Below are 16,464 nucleotides of genomic sequence, written 5' to 3'. Positions count from 1 at the left end.
TCAGAGCAGAAACACGTCCGCTTTTAACACCCACGAGCATCGCGTGGCCGCCCGTGTGGGGCAGCCCTCCGTTTACCCCACGGGCTTGCTCGCTGGCAAGCTGCACAAGGTCACAGGGAGGGCCTCGCGTGGCCCCACCTGTGGTGTCCCGGAGGGTCCCCCGTCCGCTGGGGACACGCGCCGTCCGAAGGGCCCCTGGGGACAGCACTCTGCGTTTCCCGTTGGGGCCACACCAACTCTCCCTTGAGTTCACCCACACTCTCTGACGGTGTCGCCCTTCAGTCTTGAAGAAATGCCGACCCTCCGTCGCTGTCCAGTTCCGTTAGCGTTGCTGCAAATCTGCTTTCAGAGAACAAAGGGGCTTATTTATGTATTTTGTGCTAATCTCCCAACATTGCCAGGGCTGTCATTTGTATCCTTGTCAGTGACAATTGGGTGTCAGGAATGATTGATCCAGCCGAGTTTGCGGCTGATTTTAATTTGCTTGCGAATGGTAGCGTAAGAGCAGTCTGGAGTTCTCTTGTCATTTGGAATGAAATACCGCTATCCCCCCCGTTGGGGGACATGTTTCGGGGAGCCACAAGCCACCCAAGCCCCCGACGCCCTCGCCTTCTGTGCCCCCCCGCCCCCCGGAGCCCAAGCACACCCTCCCGCCCTCGGGCCAGACCGGGTGCAAACGCCTGGCTTCGTCCCGTTTGAAAACATCTTTATTCGCACCCCACAAGTGGGAGGTGTGGTGCCTGGGGGGACGTCTCAGGTGAAGCACGTGAGATGACGAGCGAGTACGTTATGTATTCTTTCAAGGCAAAGCAACAATACAAGGTGAACGCAGGGGAGAAACGCGTTATCCACCGTAACCGTGAGATGCTTTTTTTAGTTTCTGGAATAAATAGTAATTAAATCACGTAAGCGGTGACAGTGAGATTGCTTAAAAAAGCACTTCTCCCGCCGTAACTGCTGAGAGACCCACATCTTTATAAATACTACGTAACTTTATCCATCGTTTCTGTCAGCAGAATGCGGCACTGGCTGCTGGCGCCTCATAACTTACCTACCGTGGTGGCGGTGGCAGAAGCAGTCGTGTAAAAACAAACCACGCCGATGTGGTCCCAGCGAACGCACGGCTCCCGAGGTGCCTTTTCCCGCGCGGAGTTGCGATGACCGGCAACGGAGTCACTAGGAGGGGCGGGCACCTCGGTGCCTGATTCGTGGTCGGGAAGCAAAGCCGCGCACGGGCCACAGCGTCAGCGTGCCGGCTGCTTCAGCCGCCGGGCGTCCGGGTCACCCGAAGGCCGCCGCCGGCCCCGGACCCGGCCCAGCCGCCCTGACAGAGCGCGCAGGGGTCGGGTGGGGTCCCTGAGGAAAGACACGCACCAGAGACCACAGCAGATCGCGGCCTCACTCAGAACACCGCTTTGGCCCACTCCTTCCCCAAACCCAGAGTCCTCGGGCTGAGGAGACGGACGCGTCGGGGCTCCGGAGGGTGCTGGGGGCACGAGGTTTGCAGGCAGTGAGTGGGGTCGGACGAGGGAGCGTTTGCGGGCAGAGCATCCCCGTGGCGCCTCTAACGGCCGGACTCGGGGTGGACTGAGACGCGGTGACGGGGGAGGTGGTGTTTCTGAGGCCGGCCGCCCCTTCCCTGGGGGTAGAGAGAAAGCACGTTCCCCGAAGGTCAAGAAGTCGGTTTTAAATCATTGTTTTCCCCGTGTTGCGCATCAGGAGACCCGCTGCTGAGGTGCAGCCACGTGAGCGCCCGTGACGCCCCCCTGCGCACCGGGCTGGTCCTGACCCTGTCTTCCTTTCCGCTTGCAGTCTCGTTCAGCAGCTGTCTGGGGACCAAGGGGACCCAGTATGAGACCAACAGCGTGGACTTCAAAGTGAGGGCGGACGGGACGGTCTTTGCCACCCGGGAGCTGCGGATCCCCTCCGAGCAGGTGGCCTTCACCGTGACCGCGTGGGACGGCCAGACGGTCCGAGCGATGGGACGCCGTGGTGCGGCTGTTGGTGGCCCAGCCCTCGTCTGCGCGCCCGGCACACAAGGTAAGATGTGGCCCCACGCGGGGCTTGGCGAGTGGCCTCCCTCCTCTCCTTGAGGTCACTGTGGCACAGCGTCTGCAGAGTCCCCTGAGCATGGGACACGCGGCCGGCTGTGTCTGCCCAAGAGGACCATCGGACGGCCGCCTTCCCGAGGGACGCTGGCCTCGCGGGCAGGCGCACAGGCCTGGTTTGATACGTGGCTCTCGCCCTCCTGAAAGCCTTAAAAACAGAGGCCCCACGTTTCCGTGTCTCGCCGGGCGCCCCAAATTCTCCTGCCCGCGGCATTGGCCTCAGGCCTGGGGCTGCTGGGTGAGCGGGAAGTTCCAGCTTGCTTGGCCCCCGGGACAGGCCCGTGACACCCGGGCATCAGCCAGCAGAGGGAGAACGTGGACCGAGACCCTCACAGCTAACAGGGCCCCCGAATTATCCTGACGCAGTCAATGTGTGCGGTGGGTTAGCAGAAAAGAACATACCTTCAACTGCGTTCCCAGGCAGTCCCTCAGGAAAAGGCCCTGGGAAGCAGAGGGTTAAACCAAGTTGGTCAGATGCCTTTGTGTACATTTACCCAGAGCCCCAGGGGCAGGTGGTCTTCGAGCTTCCCAGGCCGGCTGATCAGGGAACCCTCTTCCTGGAACACCTTGCAAGACGGGTGTGCCAAGGAACCCACTTTGGGAAAACAGGGACCTGTGTGTTGTTTATCCTGCTTTTAAACAAACTGGAGGTGGTTTACGTTTCAAACGAGAAAGCGGCAGGGCACCTGGGTGGTCTGTCGGTCAAGAGTCTGACTCGGTTCCAGCTCAGGTCGTGATCTCGTGGTCCGTGGGTTCGAGCCCCGCGTCGGGCTCTGTGCCGACGGCTCGGACCCTGGAGCCTGCTTCGGATTCTGTCTCCCTCTCTCTCTGCCCCTCCCCTGCTCGCCCTCTCTCTCGGTCTCTCTCAAAATAAATAAACTTAAAAGAGAGCGAGAGAGAAAGTGGTGACGGGGCAGATAGCTCTCCCTCCTCGGTGATGGGCTGATCCGCCTGGGAAGGAGGTCAGGTGCCCTCATGCCTCATGGGTATACTGAACCAGGCATGGAAACGAGTTTCTAACAAAGGCGCCCTAGAGACTCGCGAGCCTCGCCATGTGGATGCTACAGACCCCAAGACAGACGGACGTGGTTTTCCATTCTTTCCCGAGTGATGATGACAAAGTGCCGATGAGAAAAGAGTGAGCAAGGCGGGCCCCGGGGGGGCCCTTCCCTCTAGGCGAGGGGCTGGCAGGGTCAAGGTTCACGTCCCTGATCGCAGTGCAGAAACCCTGAGCCTGTGAGCAGAGGGTAGAGTTCCTCAAAGCCTGTGGAAGGCCTCAGATGAAAGGCGCTAATTGAAAACATAATGACACGTTTTGTTAGGCGTGTTAATGAAGCGATTTCTGATGCAATTAATCCCGATTCCTCTTGGAAGGTGATTGCAATTAGTCCCCGCCACTAGAGCCCCTCCGGCCCCACGTCAGGCCCACCCAACAAGCGCCCAGAGGGGGGACGGGGAATCCGTGTCCCAGGCTCAGACCATCCTAGGGAGTCCAGCTGCAAAGTGCTGTAGGGACAGCACCCCTGAGTGTGTGAAACGTGGCAGGCAGTGTCCCTGCGGCTCAGCCAACCCAGCCCTTCTCTATTTATTCCACGTCACCTGATGGCGCCCCACTTCCTCTCACATTCAAACCAAGGGTACCTTGTCCTGACTTTTTAGGACCCTACCCAGGCCCTGCCCTAAGAGGTGGCCACTCCTCTGACCCTCAAAACGTCTGGAAGCAGGTGCTGTCACTGTCCCCACTTTACAGATAGGGACGCAGAGCCGTGCAACCACAGTCCCTTTGCTGCATGGGAGAATTATGTTCCAGAAAGGAGTGCAAACTGGCTTCCTAGGCACGGCTGAGCTCAGCATCATAAGGAGCCTGGCTGCCCTGGGTTAAGGTTTAAATCAAGGCTCCTCTTACTGGCTGATGCTTTGGGACGAGTCACATGACCTCTGTGAGGTTTCCTACTCTGGAAAATGGGATAACAGTAGGGTTGTCATGAGTATTATGTGAGATAATGTGAGTTCATGCAGATTGCAGACTCTGGAGAGCCCCTGCCACAAGGACAGAGCTCATTGCTGTCATCAGCATGGCCCCATCCCCCAGAGTCCTGTGGTCCTGTGCCCATCACAGCCACTGGACCCTCCTCAGGGGGGTGCCCAGGGGCAGGGAGGAGGGTCTGTGAGAGACACTGAGTCACTTAGTTGGTAAGTCCCTACAGAGACCAATGCCAACCTTTGAATAAGGTCACCCTCTATACATGGATTAAGGTCATGCCGTGTGGCTGATGTCCCTCACCACCCGCAAGAAGCAAATGTAAATCTTCTCTGGTGAAAAGTATCTCAGTAAGCCTCAAATTATCCCCGTCTCCTCTTACACGCAATGTCTAGCACTCGGCTAAAAGTCACTGGGCTCCCGTGGGGACGGGACAAGGTGCACAAAAGTCAGATACAGAAGACAGTAATGACCCTTAATGGCTCCAGGTGACAGAGTGGCTCCAGGTAACAGAGTTATCAGACAGATATGATAATAACTGCACTCACTGTGTTCAAGCACATTGAAGACAAGCTTTTGACAGAGGATTAGAAGAATAAAAAAGAACTGAGCCGTTTATGACTGAAAAATGTAACAAACGAAAGAAAGAGTTCAAAGAGTCCATCTTTCTGCAGATTAGACACAGCTGAAGAGAGGTTTAGTGAAGCAGAAAATATCAGAAGGAAGAGAGTAAACAGTAACGGGCATGGGAGAGGTAGCACGGAGTTCTGACATGTGCACGCTCGGAATACGAGGGGGGATAAAATGGAACAGGAGTAATATTTGAAAAGACGATGGCAGAAGATATTCCAAAAACTGACAGCAGACATCCACACGTTGACTCGAAGCCCCGTGACCTCTAAGCGGGGTAACACAAAGAAAATTGTGGGTTAGCACGGTCCCGGTCCATTCAAGCCTCTGTAAAGAAAGGGCGTAGACGGGGGAGCTCGTAAACAACGGAGATGTATCCCTCACAGTCCTGGAGGCTGGAGGTCTGCGATCAGAGTGGCTGCGTGCTCAGGTTCCCAGGAGGGCCCTCTCTTGGACTGCTTCTCCGGACATCTTGTATCCTCAGCTGGCAGCGAGCAGATAGAGGAAACACCCTTGCTCATGACCTTTAGAAAGTCACTAATGGGCACTAATCCCATCACGGGGGCTCAGCCCTCATGACCTCCTCCTCTGGTCCTAATCACAGCCCCCCCGGGAGCCCACCTACTGATGCCATCACACCTGAGGGTCGGGATTCAGCCTATGAATTCGGGGGACACACACCTTCAGTCCCAACAGGTATTTTATGGTAAAATGTCTGAAAACCGGAGCCACATAGATCCGAAAGCAGACAGAAGACAGAGCTCCATGGAAGGTGGAGTGGTGACACAGAAGCTGGCTTCTCGCAGGGACGGTAGGGCCCGGAAGGTGGCGGGTGGTAACAGAGACAATTCTGTGACCCAGGAAAACTGCCTTTCAGGCAGCGCCACGACAGACTCTGACACAGGCAGAAACAGGACGCTTCGAGATGGAATCCCAGAATGAAAAGCCATGAGGTTAAGTAGGCGGAAATAGCTGTGAGCAGTGAGGGAGTGACACCGCGGGGGTGAAAGATACAGGACAGGTAACCTGCAGACAGGGTGCACGGACTTGGAGGGTCTGGGATGCTCCCTCTGTCCTGGAAGATGATGGAAATCAAACTAATACAACACTCGGATAAGACAAAGACCCCTGTTAGAAGATCCGGGAAAACCACTGCAAGGTCACAGTGGTGGGCACATGGGGCACTGACCAAGGTAGACAGTATTTCGGGCCATAAAGTATATCTTAACTTGAGTTACCTAAAGTCTACGTAGAGTCAGTCTTGCCTTGTATCAAATTGAGAAAAAGATACCTATCGTAGTGACAGATAGTTACTTTCCCTTGGGATTTTCATGGGATTCTAACGTGATTATAGATGAAAGCATTAGGCTGTAGCCAGATAACTTAATGACCAGCTCTGTGCAAAGCATCCTGGGTATTTCCTGTGTATATATTTTCACCTCTTCTAGTCTGCAAACTTAGGCAACACTTTTTTTAAATGCCTTAAAAATATAATTTGTCCTTTACCTCTATTATCAATGTGAATTTTTAAAAAAAAAAAAGGTCTTTCTTGGGGCGCCTGGGTGGCTCAGTCAGTTACATATCTGACCTCGGCTCAGGTCATGATCTCACGGTTTGTGAGTTCAAGCCCCACATCTAGCTCCACACTGTCTCTCCCTCTCTCTCTGCCCCTTGCTCACTTGCACTCTCTCAAAAAATAATAATAATAATAACAATAAATTTTAAAAAGTCTTTCTTAAAAAAGAGTCCTACAGTTGTTTAAGTTCTAATGTAATAGATGGGAAAATGGAATACTAAAACATCAATCCAAAAAACGTCAAAGAAATGGAAGGAAAGAGTAGAGGAACCCCATTTTTCTCTGTGAGTAAAATGGTGGGTTTGCAGATACGTTGATCATTAAAACAAATGAAAATAGATAAGCTGCTGTAATTAAAGGAAAACAAATTGACAGGTTAAAGAAAAGCCCCAGCTACATGCAGGTCATAGAAGATAGATCTAAAAAGCGTAAGGGTGGAGAAAAGCTGCAAGTGGAAAGACGTGGGGGAAAAGCCTTGGAGTTACTCATCAGGAGGAAAGTGGGGGCTCTGTTAACATAAGAATCCCGAATCTGGGGCGCCTGGGTGGCTCAGTCGGTTTCGGCTCAGGTCATGATCTCGTGATTCGTGGGATGGAGCCCTGCATCTGGCTCTGCGCTGAAAACACAGAGCCTGCTTGGGATTCTCTCTCTCCCTCTCTCTCTGCCCCTCCCCTGCTCACTCTCTTTCTTGCTCTCTCTCTCTCTCTCAAAATAAATAAATTAACTTAGAAAAAGGGGCGCCTGGTTAAGCATCTGACTCTTGATTTCGGCTCAGGTCGTGATCTCGAAGTTCATGAGATCAAGCCCCGCATTGGGCTCTGCACGGAGGGCTTGGGATTCTCTCTCTCTCTCCCTCTCTCTCTCTGCCCCTCCCCCATTGTCTCTCTCAAAATAAATAAACTTTTAAAAAAAGAATCCTAAATTTGTGTGCACTTAATAATACAGCTTCAAAATATTTAGGCAAAAGTTAGTGGCACTGAAAGGAGAAATAAACAAATACTCAATTAACGGCAAAATTCAGCGAACACCTCTGAGAACATTTAGAGCAAGCAGACAGAATGCCAGCAAGGAACTAGAGGATTAGACGCACAGATTCAACAAGCCTGACCTCCCTGAGACAGGTCTGAAACAGAAACCAACCACGGCTGCGTGCACATGACCTTCAAATACACGTAAAACCTGTGTGAAACGTGGCCGGAGGCCGAACCTCCAACCAGGTCGCCCCACACTCCAGAGGTAGAAAATCCGAGCAGCGAAGCTAGAAATCCGTCACGAGGAAAGTAAGGAAAAGTCCCCACGGGTGTGGAAGTTGAGTCAGAACTTCTGACTGAGCCTCGGGTAGGAAAGGAATCCCGTGCCGGTTACAGAGTATTTGGAGCTGAGCCCGGGAAGCGGCAGCTGGAGCCACAGCCACGCGGGATGCAGGGTCCAGCCTGACATGCCCGTGAGAGCGGAAAGAGGGAGGAAGCCGGCAGTCTGAACCTTCATCTCAAGAAATTAAACAAAGAAGTGAAATGAAACAAAATAGAAAGGAGGAAACAGTCAAAGCAAGAGGAGAAAGTAATGAAATGAAAATGATAGAATTAATCCAGACAGCAGCTGACTCCAAACTCCCAGCTGATCAGACAGAGCAGTCCACGTCCGAAGTGAAAACTCGGCCTCACGACCGATCTCTCCCAGCATTTCAGTGTCTTGCTTACAGTTTATACCAACATATTTGAGAATCTTCCTGAAATGACAGAAGTGCACAGCTTAGCAAAACTGAAGAAGAAAATCTGAGCTGTTTCGTAAATACAAGCCAATTTCCACTCAAATCCTTATCCCAAGGGCACGCGCACACGTGGTGGCCACACAGGAAGTTCTACCCGCCGTAAGGACGCGTTGAAGTTCACCCCTATAAACTTGTCCAGAGAGCCAGGCAGGCACCCCGTCCAAACCAGCCGGAACCCCGGAGGAGCAGAAAGGGTGGGTCGCTGTATGCCAGGCTGCTCGTAAATAGATGAAGAAACACCTGGGGCGCCAGGGTGGCTCAGGCGGCTCAGCGTCCAACTACAGCTCAGGTCATGATCTCCCAGTTCGTGGGTTCGAGCCCCGCGTCGGGCTCTGTGCTGGCAGTTCAGAGCCCGGAGCCTGCTTCGGATTCTGTCTCTCCCTCTCTCTCTCTGCTCCTTCCCCGCTCATGCTCTGTCTCTCTCTGCCTCAGAAATAAATAAACCTTAAAAAAAAATTTTTTTTTAATCGCCCTCACTTGAGAACCACTAAACTACAGTAATCAAAATGGGTAGTTTGGGAGCAAAAACAATCAGATGCACAAATGGAGCAGAATAGCACAGAAAAAAAGAGGTAATGTTTTTTTAAAATTCATCCTCATGGAGGTATCACTTTCGTACAACGGAATTCTCCCACTTCACGTATCCAGCTTGATAAACCTTGTCATATGCGCACGGTGCAGAGTAACTCTGTAGCCAAGGTCAGCGCACCACAGCCTGCGGCCAGAGCTGACCTGCCACCTGCCTTTTGATGGCCTGCAGGCTAAGAATGGTTTCTGTGTTTTTAAATGGTTGTATGAGTATCTATATTAATAGCCTCAATTTCCAGTGTCTAAAATATGTCACTGTCTGACCCCTTAGCAGAAAGTTTGCCAAGCCCTCCCTAGGGTAATGGAGGAAGGACTATCTTTCCAGTAGATGATGCTGGACTGATGGGGTGCCCTTGAGGAAAAAAGGTGAACTGGCCCCTACCCCACCCCACACCCCAAAACCAGCTCTAGGTGGAACGTTTTCAGCGCGTGCCGAGGGCTTCCTGCCCGGGTTTGGGTACAGGGGGGAGTTCAGATGGGGACAAGGTGAATGGGGGGTGCGGCCGGCAGAAGGTTCTAGAGACACAAAGCGCCCTTTTCCGGGAGCAGTCAACTACAGGCTGCAAAGTCCCGAGAAGCTCTTGCAAAAGCTCCGAAGCACATCCCTCAGGGACCCCCCAATTTCCCGGTTCTGTGAATCCCGAGTCTCTCGCGTCCCGCTCTCTCCGAGCCCCGCCCTCTGTGCCCGGTGTCTGAGCGACTCGGTGGGGCTGGACAGCACGGACGGCTACGTGAACCGTACGAATTTGGCAACACTTCTCCTCCTTTCCTCTCCTCTCTTAGCAACTATTCAAAGGCGGCCTTTTTATGGGTAATACCAGCAGTGCTGGAATCTGGAAGAACTTTTTTCTGTGCAGTCTTGCAGGAAAGCTGATAGCAATTCAATTAGAAAATGCAAATGAGGTCACATATTTCCCACCGGAGTGCCGAATCGCCCCTGAGGAACCAGAGCAATATTCTGGCCTAACAGTAAATACTGAAGATAAAGTTTCGCGTGCGGCTGTCAGCGGACTGGCTGCGGTGGCGCTTCGAGGCGGCAATATGGGACCTGTGGGTATAGTTTGCAAAAAAGAAAGTGTTGTTTATGAAACTAATCCTGGCTCTTAACGCGCACGTCAGCGTTTATGAAAGCCACGCTCAGCCGAGCGGCGCCCACACCCAGCCGGGCCCAGAGGCTGGCGCGGATCTTGCCGCGAGGTATCTGCTTCCCCACGCGTGTGGGCTGAAAGCGTCCCCCTGAGGAGTGTATGTTGGGGTCCTGGCCTTCGGCCGCTGGGAATGAGACTGTGAACAGGCTTTTGTTGGGGTGAGGTCCTTCAAGGGGGCCCCAATCCAGTGACCGGCGTCCTCGGGAAAAGGGGACGTCTGGACACAGATGCGCACGCAGGCAGAGCTCTCTGGAGGTGGAGACAGACAGCAAGTACGTTTCTGTGAGCCGAGGAGGGCCAGAGATCGCCGGCAGAGCACCAGAGTCCAGGAGCGAGGCCCGGACGCGTTCTCCCCCTCGGCCCTGGGAAGAACTAACCCCTGCTGATACTTTGACCTCGGACCACCGGCCTCCAGAACCCAGACGGTAAATGTCTGCTGTCGACACCCCCCAGGCCGTGGTTCAGTGGCTTTCAGCAGGTGTGTGGCCTCATCCGCCAGCCGAGTGGAGGGCAGACAGACCCCGTGTAACCCCCCAGGGCTCCGGATGCCCTCCAGTCCCCTTCATACAGCCGCCTGGGTCCCCAGTACAGTGAGGACAAGTGTGGCCAAGATCTTGGTGCTTTAGGCCTCACGGTCCAGCAGCCTTCCTCTCTGTGGTCCATCACTTCTCCGTCTCAGGGTCTTCCCCCCAGACCCACAGTCTGTCACCCCTGCATCCTGAGCACGGGCCAGAACCCATTACCGGCATCACCAAGGGCACCCAGGTTGGTCCCCGGTGGAGTGGAGGGGAGAACCGGTTCCCGCCGTCCACCCGAGAGATGGTAAGGCCGGCCGGGTCAGGAGAGCCCCCAGGTGAGCGCCACAGGGCTGTCGTGCCCCTGCCTGAACCCTGACACCCAGATTCGGCGGTTTCAACCGAAGGGGGGCCCACATGAGGCTTTCCGTGCGAGGTGTCGCCTTGGGAAAGCACCCAGGGAATGGAGTGTGTGTCTTCAGAAAGAACCTTCCAGGAGATGCCTCAGTGGTCAGCGAGGTGCAGACAGGGTCCGCGGTTCTCCGTGGGGAGCCGAGTGCTCACGCGCCCCGCGCTCCCGTGGGTTCAGCCCACGTCGCCGCACGCGGGGCCTGCTCCTGGCGGGACCGCCCCGGGGAAGCCACACGTGCAGATTCTCGTGTATCGCCACACCCGAGACCCGCACAAACCGCTGGGCTGGTCCCCGTCCAGAGCCGGAGCTGGCGGCCACAGCCCGGTCAGCGCCCCCACGCCCGTGGGTCTCCAGGGTGAGCAAAACTTCTCAAACTCACGGCATTTTAACCGTTTGTTGGCATGAAGCACGCAGCGACTGTTCTCATTGGTGGAAGGTGCCTCTCGGCTTCCTGGTCTGTCTGTGGTCTCGGAGAAGGGCCCTTGGGGCAAGTGTGACTTGTCCCCGACCCTGCCTCTCCCGGCCTGCGGTGAGCGGGAGGCACCAGGGAGAAGGTCAAACGTAGATGATGTTTCAGGCTGCGAACGGCCCTGAACAGGTGCCCGAGTCAACCCTTCCTTTTGCAGGGGGGGGGGGGGGGGGGGGCGGGGCGGTCGTGACAGGGCCTCCGCAGAGCCAGCGAGAACCCCCATGATGTGCCCGGCCAGACCCAGCAGGGACACTGCCCCAGGCACCGTGTCAGCGAGACTTGATGGGGAGTGAGCCGGAGAAGTCCGGGTGGCTCGCTGCTGATCCGCACGGCACCGTGGACCCCACACGGAGGGCCACTGCCAGGCCAGGCAAGGAGGCTTCCTGGGAGGCAGTCAGAAAGGTCCCAGGTCACGTCCCTTCCCGGGGGAAGGACGACGGAGTGCTGCCGCGTCCCCACCAGACAGCACCCTGCCGCAGGCTCTGTTCTGTGAGGCGGGGACACCACCGGGAATTGGGGGGGTGGGGGCTGAGCAGCAGGCAGGGGCCGCTGCGGTGTCCGGGGCTCAGGAAGGTGACGTCTGAGCTGAGCCCTAAAACACGAGAAGAAGCCGGCGCTCCAGACCGAGGCCTCCTCCCACCCCGGCTTCTCCGTCCTCTGGCAGAATCCCGTCTCGGCCCCACCAGGCCTGGGCTGCGGGGCCGCCGGCACTCAGGGCGCTTCTCCGTGCGCTGCCTCCCCGGGGACCAGGTGGGCGGAGACGGCGTGCACGCCTGCGACCGTGAGCCCTGCAGACACGCGTGTGCCCGTGTGTGCCCTGCTCACCCTCACCCCGGAGCCTGTGGCTCTTGATGGGGCCAGTGTGCGTGCGTGAGCGTGTTGGGGGCCTTGCAGAGAACCCCCCCCCCAGGAAGTGTGGGGCGTGAGGTGTCCACGCTGCCCTCCTGTAGCTGTTTCAGATGAAAATCGAACCGGGTTTCCAGACCAGCACAGGTTTCTGGTTCCTTCCAAGGCCTGGGCTCCCATTTGGTATTTGGTTAAATACACAATCCTTACTCCTGAAGTTGTTTGTGAAAACAACAGCGACGGGGTCACGGGCACCTTCCGCCACGACAAGAGCCCCCAGCACGGACGGGGACACCTGTGAACCTGAAACCCGCCGGGGGGGCGCTGACGTGGCCTGGAGCCCGTCCCGTGGGCCCCACGTCCGCGGTAGACGCTGGGAATAGACTGGAGGCCCAGAGTCCCCAGGCGCCTTTCGGGGGGAACATAACGGGAAGTCGGCTTGAGTTAAGGCTCTCCGTCAGACCCTTCCCAGGTCCTCACCGAAGCCTTCCAGAATCATCGACGCTGGCGAAACTGACCGTTTTTCTCACCAATTGACGCCCGTGTGCGAGAGTCCATTCGGTTCCACCGCTAACAGCTCCCAGAAAAAGTGACACAGTTTGGCTTAACTTGATGATTTAATTTCATTTGGTTTTTTTACCGCGATCGTATTTTTTCCTATAAACAGAAGAATAATCCCATGTAAGATGTTTGTAACCAAACATTTTTCGTGATTCTCTAGAGCAAGTTCTCTACCAGGGCGTTCAGAGAAGACTCGAGGCATTTTGGGTTGTCACAGCGGGAGGACGGGGGTGTTTCTGGCATCGAGTGGGTGGGGCAGGATTGCCACCCAGCGCCCTACAAATGCACAGGACGGCCACACCCCAGAGAATGACCCAGTTCCAGATGGCGGCAGTGCCGAGGTGTGCAGGCCCCGGTCTGGAGACGGGCGCTGGGGGCCGTGGGCCAGCTGGGGAGGCGGGGACCGTGAGCGGCTGGCCGGGCACACGGCAGTGAGCCGAGGGCACGCACGCACACGCCCGCACGCAGGGGCCTGTCTGGACGTTGTGGGGTCTCCTGTCCTGCTTTTCTGTGCTCGGATGGGGATCCTCATCATGGCCCGCGAGCATGACGTCTGCACACAGACTGCCAATCTCACATGACACCTTCCCAACAAAATGGCGCCGACGGGAAAAGTCCCTGAGCAGGGGTGACTGAACTCTTTCCCGCAGGGCCGCTCACAACTCCCCGACCTCGGCGGCCTGCTTGACCCCGGTGGGAGGGGGTGTCAGGACCGCCCTCGGTGTCTGCACTCGCCCTACCGGCCACAGGGCAGAGAGGGGCCAAGGGCCAGGCCCAGCTGCAGCTGCATGACGGGACCGGTCACTGCACCTGCCAGGACCCCCACCTGGCCAGGTGTGAGCGAGGGCTGCACCAGCCCCTCCCTCCCTAAGTGGCCTGGGCGTGCCTGAGCGAGGCCAGGGGGCCCCCCACTGTCACCGTCACTAAGACTCTCCTCCCAAATAGACACTTGAAGGCGCAACCATGCTGTTCTGTTCAGGAGACCTCTCTTTGTACGCTCTCCGTGGGAGTTTTCAAAACGACCTCCCTCCCCTTCCTAGAAGAGATCGGAAGTAAGAAATACCATAGCGGTGCATGGGGGAGACAGCGCCTTCTTCCACGCAGCAGTGTTGCGGAAAGAGACTCCACTAAGCACCTCTCGGAACCAACCTCATGCAAATGTGTGTTTAGAATGGCTTGCGTGTTCTCTCTGCTGGAGAACGGGGATGCGTCTCCCTTGTTTCATTTTGTGTTTGGTAAATACCACTTTACTTTGTCCATCCTCAGCTACCATGGAAACCAGCCAGAAGGGTGCCGACACTACCCTAAATATTTTAAACATACACGCTTGCAGGCAGACATGTACCGGTTTTCAAATGCACGTCGAAAGGGGAGTAGGAAGAGAGGAGTGAACGATTGGTGTAGACTCAAGTGCCTCTTTCGTTAGGAATCTCATTGCCCTCAGTGAAAGTCAGTGCCACGTGTGACACTTGGGTGGGGGGCACGCTATTTATGGACGCACCTGTAACCCAGAGCCGCAGGGAGGCAGTGAAATCAGGAGGGGCGGTGAGCCAGAGGCAGAGGCAGAAACGACGCTCGGGTTCAGGGGATAGACCCTCACCGCCCTCGTGCCGTCAGAGGTAGGGCCAGTTCACGGCGCAGGATGGCATGTCACACCCCACTCAGCCCCCGACCGCCGACCCCTGTGTAACCGGCCACCTTGGAACCCCTGCCCCTGAGTCTCGTGTTTATGGCTGAGATTGGCCACGTGTTTACCAAACAGTAGGGCCACCCGAGAGCGGTCGGATGAGCTTGTGCAAATAGGCGTGTGGTCACTCTGTGTGTGCGTGAGAGGTCACAGGTGCCCCGGGAGCCCATACTGGACCCCGGCGGAGGCAGCTTGGCTAAAAGGAAAGACGTACCAGCTGCGTTCTCTGGAGACTGCTCAGTGTCATGGGAGGGAAGGGCTGGTTTATTTTTGGAAAAAGAGAAGCTCGCGGCCTCACCAGGGCCCCCAGAGCCTTCCGTCCCGTGAGTGCAGATGTTCCTGTCCCGGGAGGCTGGGGGTGACAGGGGTCTGTCTGCAGGGCTGCACTGCCGGTCAGAGACATCAGGTGGCCCGGGGACCTTCCCCAGGAGGCACCGACTCGGGGAATGCAGACCAAGGGGGAGGGGGCGGGCACGCCTCGGGATGCCGACCAGGACCCCCTTGGTTAAGAAGACGTCTCTAGGACATCAGACACTGCACCCACGTGGCATGTCCCACAGGGAACTAACTTGAAAATGTTTCCATGGATTCTTTCATCGAATCAGATGGACTTGTGCTCATGCTCTTGTCTCAAAGTGGAAGGAATTTGAGGTGTGAAGGGAGCATCCAGCCTGGACCTGAGGACGGGGTGGGCTGGGCTGTCAGGGACGTCAGGCTGTCTGTCGTCTGTGACCCCACCCTCAGGGGTCGGGGCTGCTGGGCGCCCCTTAGAAACACAGCCCTTGGGATCTGGCATGTGGGAATGTTGAAGCCGTTCCCGGGTTTGTGCCGCCTCCTGGGAGGAGTGACTTCTGAGCCACGGCTCCGGAGAGTGGCCCACGCTCTCTGTACCCATCGCACTTTGCAAAAGCGCCAAGTGTCCCCGCCTGAGGACCGTGCGTGGGAGCGCAGTCCCGGCTGTGCTCCAGAGCCCGGGCTTTGCACTGGGCTCCTCCCACCCCGCCTGTCTGTTCAAGAGGCTCTTCTCTTGGCCTTGCCCACACACTGCTGTTTCTCTAGTGTCCCTGGGCATCACGTCTACGCCCTGTGGGGCTGGTGCTTGGCTCCGATGCCCCCCTCCCCCCGCCGAGCGTGTCCACCGTGCATACCCCTGGACCCCACCCTGCAGAGCCCACTGTGTTGGGTCAGGAGGGGGTGTGGCGGGACCTGCCGTCTGCGTCCCTGTCGCAAGGAAAGAGGGACGCTGTTACACCGCTTAATGCCCACCTCCAGCCAAGATGGCGGGGAAGTCACCCCAGGGAGACACCTGGAGATTCTGTCCCGGAGGCGGACGCTTGATTATTTATCCCCCCTGTTTACCTTCACCTCTGATGTTTTATGAGTCAGCCCGTTTACTTACAGCCAGTGCTCACGCTCGGCTTAATAATTCTATGCCCCTAACAGGTGAATGGTTAGATAATAGAAGCATGTGATGAATTATAACCTTTTGCATGTCGATTGGAGGTATGGATGATTATAGCCTTCCCCTGGCACTATTTTTCTTTCTTTTTTTTTTTTCTCCTTTTTCAAAAAAAAAAAAAGGCGGTAATTTAAATCCTGCCTCAGGTCAGTTTTGCATTATTCACCTTTCGCTGGTGAATTGATGATGGAGGGAAATGACCCAGCTTCTCCCTCATATTGAGGAATCCCTGAAGACTTCACCTGGAGGTCACACTCCATTACACTCACAGTCAGACACAGAGAACAGCCCTGTGGTGCACGGAGAGCAGGACCGGGCGGCACAGAGCTGCCGGGAGCGTGGGAGAATAATGTGCCGATTGAGGGGCCGGTGGGGGGAAAGCCCGCCTGGGGAGAGGGCCTCGCAGGTGGCTGTTGGGGTGCAGGTTTGGACGGGCAGGGCTCGGGGCTGGAAAGGATGGTTTCTTCCAACATGCAGCTTGCCCGTGAACTCGGGGGCCTCGGCCTCGCTGAAATGGAAGGCTGCTGTCCTGGGCGGGCCGTCCTTCTGTTCTCAGGTCCATTACCTCCCACCTCTCTCCCTAAAATAACAACCGTGGTGCTGAGTGCAAGGGCCAGGTCACATTATCCCTAGGGAGAGAGGACACCTGCCTTTGGGACTTGCCCAGAGAGCCTGCCGGGAGGGACCTGCCAGGGCCACACAGGTTGGCCTGG

General features: G+C 56.3%; 1 protein-coding gene across 1 annotated transcript in view; it reads left to right on the top strand.

Annotated features, from left to right (window-relative positions):
• CDH4 (cadherin 4) overlaps nt 1-16,464 on the top strand; it is a 536,800-nt gene that overhangs the window by 382,716 nt on the left and 137,620 nt on the right. The window contains 2 exon segments of the mRNA XM_019426377.2: nt 1,813-1,970; nt 1,972-2,040. Of these exon segments, the coding sequence (XP_019281922.2) occupies nt 1,813-1,970; nt 1,972-2,040 (227 nt within the window).

Source organism: Panthera pardus, unplaced genomic scaffold, assembly GCF_024362965.1.
Source record: "Panthera pardus isolate Hobbes unplaced genomic scaffold, ASM2436296v1 HiC_scaffold_25, whole genome shotgun sequence".
Lineage (NCBI taxonomy): Eukaryota > Metazoa > Chordata > Mammalia > Carnivora > Felidae > Panthera > Panthera pardus.
Note: the sequence above shows the minus strand (reverse complement) of the source record. Positions and strands in the feature narration are given on the sequence as shown.